The following is a 6,587-nucleotide window of genomic DNA, read 5'->3' as shown; positions in this document are numbered from 1 at the left end:
GCTGCTGAGAAATGCTGCTGCCATGATATTTTTATGGTCATAACAAAACAAAAAAACAGGTGATCTCTACAAGCCTGCCAGATAATGAATTTTCAGAGAAACCTGTGGGCCACCAGATCGCCTTCATACTGATATTTCACAGCACTCTTTTTTTAAGTTGAAGTGAAAATCAGACAATCTAATGTGCATCTTTGACGACCACAGTATGGGATATAACTGCTGCATATTCAGTAGTTGCATACTGTTTAAGTAACCACAAAAAAATCTTAATAAACGTACAAGCCATTTATTGGTCTATATTTACACTTACAATTGCAGTCTATAAAATTCTGTTTAGAAAGAGTTTGTGTAGCCTCAAGGGAAACTAAAGTCATCATATGAAATAAAATATTATAGGTACACAATGGTACATCATCTTTGGGGATGTGCCCGATTTTCCCAGGTTTAATAAGGTTTTAGGAAGACGTTCAAAACCCTATGCAGCAGGGCAAATTGCATCATGGAAGAAACTTGCTCTAGGACATTGTGAATGGCTAAGAAGCTCTTTATGAGCTGACACTGACATAGAATTTAACGTGGGTAACAGATTGAGCCAAAACGTTGAAGCAACAAACAAGGTAGTGTAGCTTAGCCAACCCTCACATTTGATGTTACTTGATGGTTAAACAGAGTACATACAAACCAACCAGGCAAACAAGATGTTCCATTGAGTAAACACTGAAGAAATGCTCATAGGGATTTTCACAGTTCTTTTTAAACCTTCCCAGGGATGAAAACCCGAAATGAAAACATAGAAAGACAAGTACTTTCAATATTAGTTTCCCAAAATGTCAAACAGAATTTACAGCTGTCATCACACAGAAACATCTTGATCCAAGCTAACTCAATTATTCATGCATTTGCCATTGACACCCCTGATTTTTGTATGTCTGAAGAGGCAATGGACAAAATCATCTGGTTGGTTTTATCCAGACCTGCTCTCCAGTGCAGAAACCAAATTCCCATCATGGCGAACAAAAAGTTATTTTAATCGGGGCCTTAAGCAATTTCACCAATCCCTTCTGGCAGCTTTATTGTTGAATAGTGTTCTTAAAAAGGAAGACCGTAATATATTAATTCACACCTAATGTGTAACATTCATGCATATTCAAAGTTACATTTTACAAACACACTTTAACCACTAAGCTACAATCTTGTTGTACTATGAATAATTTTTTTTAAATGTGCTTAAAAAAAATTAAATTTCAATCTTTGAATGTCGGGTCTTGACTAATCCTTCCAGAAATTTCAAACAAGTTCTGCATTCATTGTGACAACCGAATCAGCATCAAACGCTATTTAAAGGTTCAGAAATATAAAAGTGTAAAACCACTGTATAGAGAACCAGGTGTGTGTATGCGAGTCGTGTTTAATATTTAAATCGTTTTTTTACATAGTATTATGTATATTTTTAAAAATGTTTTATAAAAACCGGTTTAAAAAAAACATTTCAATGTACTTCCCTGACTGCTTAAAATATAAAGCAACTGTAATGCAAGCATATCATTAAGGTTTCGAGTTTTCCAACACAATGTGACAAATTGAAAACTGGAGGCTTTTGTTCAGCATAGTGATTTAACAAGTTAGGACGGTATCCTTAGATGCTTTAGTACAAAAAGAGGGAGCATAAATAAACCTGCTATCTCTTCTATGGTGCTATTCATGTTCTAGCCAGTCAAATAGTATGTGATAATTCATGTTCCCTGCATAAATACGAGAAAACATAGATGATATGCTCATGTTACTTTGTGAATCTCCACGACAACTTCATCAACTAGGATCTCTGTGCATAAACACCAGACCAAAAGCCTTTCGTGGCCGTGCTTCAGAATCCTTGATACGTAGAACCAATCTTTAGCACCACAAAGTTACATAGGGAAGGGCCGCTCCAGAGCGCATAGCTGCATTAGTATTTTGAGCTGGGCTTGAATAAACTTGCAAGTATTAAGTTAACGTGAAAAACTAAGGTGAACAGTAAAATCTGGCAAAGCAATCACTGCTAGGCAGTGTGATGTTGGCAAGCGGAGCATGACAAACTGTCGGGCAGTGATAAAATAACCCAAATTTGTTTCATCTAATAGACCAAAAACATGGTTGCTTATTGCGCAAGTTGTAGTTCCACAGGCAGAAGGTGAGCATGCTTTGTTAAGTGAATTCAGTACACTATGTATTTTACGCAATGTTTTGTATTTTCAGACTTTCAAATACAGAATCTACTCAGTGAGCCTCAGTCACGGTTCAAGGTACGGAAGAATAACACATCTCGACCTATTTCCTGCAGGAATGCAGGATCACCGGATCACCAAGACGCGCTAAGCAACAGACCACTTATCGAATAGTTAGCTGTACCATTAAGTTCAAGCAGCTTTCAAAATAGTGGAATTCATTTATTCAAGATGTTTTTTGGGGCAGGGGAACTAAATCATAGTTGATCGTCACTGCTGCATCTACACCCAAATAGCGTGTATTTTCTATGCCTGCACGACACATAGCAACTGCCTCATCAGTAGTCACTTGATCACTGTGTATTAGAAGGTACCCAAGCTGAATACTCAAAAACATTCAGGCTAACGCCTGTGGAGAGCTTCCTTTCTCGTCTGTAGACTGGTGATGTTTTCTGCTGTTGGTTAAGCATCCAAGGATATTTCCAGCCTCCTCCTCCCCCTTACTTCACATTGTCACGGTTCTGGTCATTGCCAGTAAAAAATATAACAGGAGTCACAGGACTTCTTCTGTCCGTCCGTTGTCCATCCCAGAAAATGTGTTTGTTATTTTTTTATTTGCTGAAAACGAGAATCCTTATTTGTATGTATTAGGTGATACATCCTGCAAATGGTGCAACTGTTTATGCTGGCTCGTCAACCAACAGATTGGTTTGCCTGTAGTGCAAGTCATTTGGAATTTGTCGCATTCCTTTTTTCCATTAATGTCTCGGACGATGTCTTTCAAAGTTCTTCCTTTCATGTTTTCTGAAATGAACTCCTCAAAAAGGTACGGTACCCAGGATTGTCTACAAATTCGTCTTTAAACCTTCCATTCAGCACTCTCTGCCTCTTCCTTTGTCCCTGGATAATTTCTTCACCATAAAACGTGTCTACAAACTTCATGTCCGAGGCCCTAGACTGAAAGGGATTAACAAAGAAAAATGTTAGAATTGGTAAGAGATTAAGAAAATTCAGTTTCCCGTCTTTCATTCAGTCTTCCTCTATATACGAAAATAGAATAACATTGCACTCTTTAATCAGCAAGGGTAGGGCTAGTAGAACGAATATTTACTGACACTAAGTCAGTGGTAAAACCAAATCAAAAAATGAAATCCCTACTTTTTTCGATAACCTTGCAGCTGGATTTATGGTTCAGTGGACTAATGCATCCACTACAGGGACCTGTGTTGGACCTCATGGTCACAGGTTCGAATCCAGCACGTCCACTCAGCCCTTCATCCTTACGAGGTCGATAAAATGAGTAACATTAAGTGGGGTAGCAATAAACATCTGTTATTAGCACCAAGATGACCCTTCGGGCGTCAACGTGCGCTTTACAAATATGCATGTTATGTTACGTCTTGTCATAGAGGCCTGTTTGGTACTGTTGCTTTGAAATGGGAGGATAACAGCTTTAAATATTTAGGAATCCAAGTGTCATGTGATACTCATCAACTACTAATTAAAATAAGCATTGCCAGTGCCAACATTTTGGGCTTTCGTGTAGCCATGGGAAAGACACAGCTGTAGTGGTATTTATTTATTTGCATTTATAAAGCACACAAACAGGCCAGAGGCATTGTGGCGCTGTTACAAGGAATCGGCTTAGTTAAATTAACTGCCCATTGATGGTAGCAACTGCAAATTGGTATGTGTACCTGGGCATCTAATACCAGTGCCTGGCAAATGCCTAATACTTATACACAAGCCAAAACTGGCAGCTTTGCCAATGCTAGTTTTAACAGGACTTCAGTGAAAGACGCGTATTGCGCTTATAAATCGAGTGGCTGAAGGCACACCTGGTTAAGACATTTTTATTCCACCAGTTGCAGGTTTTCAACTCCAAATAAGTCATTGGGCCTCATTACAAGTCCGGTGGTAACCATGCCGGTAAAAACGGCAGGTTGTCGCCAGACTTGCAAATTTTACCGGCGCCTGGCTTGCCGGAAACACCGGGGCATTACAGCCCTGGCGGTCCAGGAATTCTGGAGCCGGTAATTGTAAATCCCCATTCCCATTTGAATTCCATAGGACTCAATGGGAATGAGGACCACGGAAGCACCGGCACAGTTAATAACTGTCAGATCTGCAGGGCACAGCAACTCCGGCAGGCAGACTTGGAGTGTGCCGGTCCGGTAACAACGGTGCCTGTAGGCTTACCGGCACTGTTGTTACTGGACCGGCACACTTGGCACACTTGTAATGAGGCCCATTATCTCTCCGAAGTCTGCTTTGATGGTAAGGCTTGATTAAAGGGGGTTAAAGATTTCCCATGAGGAGGTATTTTGGGTGCAGAGGGGCGGGAACTGAGTGAGACTGGCCATAGGGATTAGCATGGCCATGGGCAGTCAATGGGTGGGCAAATAACCAAACAACACCTAAAAGCTGTGTCCCTCCTCCTATGCCATTTCTTCCCATCTCATTTTAGGTATTCCTTGCGACACCTATAAACAAATAGCCCAAAATAAATATACATATTAAACTATCAGAAATGCGAATATTAAGTCAAAAATTGAAGATGTTGAACCTTATACCATGGGGCATATTTAATATGCTTCCATTACAACTGCCTGGTAAGACTAAATGAAGTACAAAAAGTGGGGAGAGGGTAAGAGGGCTGGGATCCCAACCAGAGTATTGAAATGCCCTGTTACCAACGGAGGATTTGGTTTCCCCAAGATAGTCTTATATCACAGAGTTTATTCCGTACGTGCGATTAGCCATTGGATTGACTAGACATCTGTTAACGCTCCAAACTGGATAAACATGCAAAGTGCTCCCGCTTTACCAACTCCCCTAGACTGCTTATTATACATGGGAAAATAATTGCCGGCACAGAATATTCCATTGACAGTTAAACACACAACCCAGGAATGGCCCAAATGTAATAGGGCTGTTAAGACTAAATATGTTCTGTCTGAAGCTTCATGCAACTCTAAGAACAAAGCAATACAAATGAATACCAAAATGATCTCATAGGCCTCATTGCACAAAAGCTGGGATATGGAGAGTGGAGCAAATACTTGCTGATAATACTCTGTTGAATTTTGATTTTCTCAAATTTAAGTACATTTGAAGTCAAAGGAAATGCAATGCTATGGCCATCTTCAACATTTGATGACATCAGCAGTACTTTTCTCGCCTTTACAGTGCATGATGTTCCTGCAATAATTTAGATCTCATCAATTTCGAATCCCCCAGAAGCTACACTGTACAAACTCCCAAAACAGTGCCCACAGTAGGAGGTGGGAATGGAAGCTTTCCAAAGGGTCTGACCCTTTCTCATTATACATTTTCAACCTCATCTGCATGCATACAGTACCCTAGTGGAAGATCTGCGTGCATCCAGGAACACCTAAAAAACATCATAATTCAGGTCCTTTTCCTCATACCTTAACCTCTCAAGAGCCACGCATGCAGGTTGAGAAGTTCTGTGTTCAGATGAAGCACCTTGCCTTCCGACTGCAACAATAGGACCGACCTCCAAGGGAGCCAGAGAGGTGGACAAACGGCCAATTGTAGAAGGTCCTGGGAACATGCCCTCCTTGCCCATTCTGGGGTTATTAGGATCAGGTGGGCCAGGGTCTTCCTCAACATCCTGAGAACCCAGGGGATGACAGCTATCAGTTAGAACGTATAGTGGAGAACAAAGACCAACTTCTCTAGGAACACGTTCCACAATCACACTGCTCGGCGGAAATTCCCTCGAGCAGAACTGTCTGCATTTCACATTGTCCTCTGTTGCAAATAGGTCCACCACCAGGGTTCCCCATTGGGAGAATATCTCCAAGATGACCACTGGACAAATCTCCCACTCATGAGAGACCTTGCTCAAAGCCTCTGCCCACCAGTTCCCCACCTAGAAACAATGATGTTCTCCAGCAACCAGAACTGTATGGCCTCCCCTGCCCAAGGGCAGTAACGCACACCCTGTTTGTTCACATAATGCATGGTCACTGTGTTGTCTGTTAACACCAGAACATGCTTCCCCCAGAGGGATGGCGTAAAAGCTGTCAGCGCTAGTCTGACTACTCTCAGCTCCAGCAGATTGATGTGGCAGTGACTCCATTTGGAACCAATGACCACTCACCAGTAGGTGACTGCAGTGGGCACCCCAGCCCCTCAAGGAGGCTTCCGTGACCACCTGGGTGTCTGGCCATGGTGCCCAGAAGGGCTCTCCCACCAATACGTTGGCCCTGCTATTTCAACAAGATAGGTCATCGGCAATCAAACCTGGGCACTTGCAGGGCATCCGCCATCTTGCCTGAGTACTGCGACTACTGTGTCCTGAGAAGCCACTTTGAAGATCTAAGAGGTGGAGGAAGGCAGATGCTTGGAGTTCTG

The 6,587-nt window shown here is 41.8% G+C and overlaps 1 protein-coding gene across 5 annotated transcripts in view; it reads right to left on the bottom strand.

Annotated features, from left to right (window-relative positions):
- Nucleotides 1-270: 270 nt before the first annotated feature.
- Nucleotides 271-6,587, bottom strand: part of KDM4C (lysine demethylase 4C) — a 3,084,728-nt gene continuing 3,078,411 nt past the window's right edge. For all 5 annotated transcript variants that reach the window (XM_069625930.1, XM_069625928.1, XM_069625929.1 and 2 more), the window contains one exon: nucleotides 271-3,161. In XM_069625930.1, coding sequence (XP_069482031.1) covers nucleotides 3,000-3,161 — 162 coding nt within the window. In that variant the 3' untranslated portion in view covers nucleotides 271-2,999. The remainder of the gene's footprint in view (nucleotides 3,162-6,587) is intronic.

Source organism: Ambystoma mexicanum, chromosome 6p (assembly GCF_040938575.1).
Source record: "Ambystoma mexicanum isolate Mex_15411 chromosome 6p, UKY_AmexF1_1, whole genome shotgun sequence".
NCBI classification, from domain to species: domain Eukaryota; kingdom Metazoa; phylum Chordata; class Amphibia; order Caudata; family Ambystomatidae; genus Ambystoma; species Ambystoma mexicanum.
The sequence above is the reverse complement of the archived record's forward strand: the minus strand, read 5'-3'. Positions and strand labels throughout refer to the sequence as shown.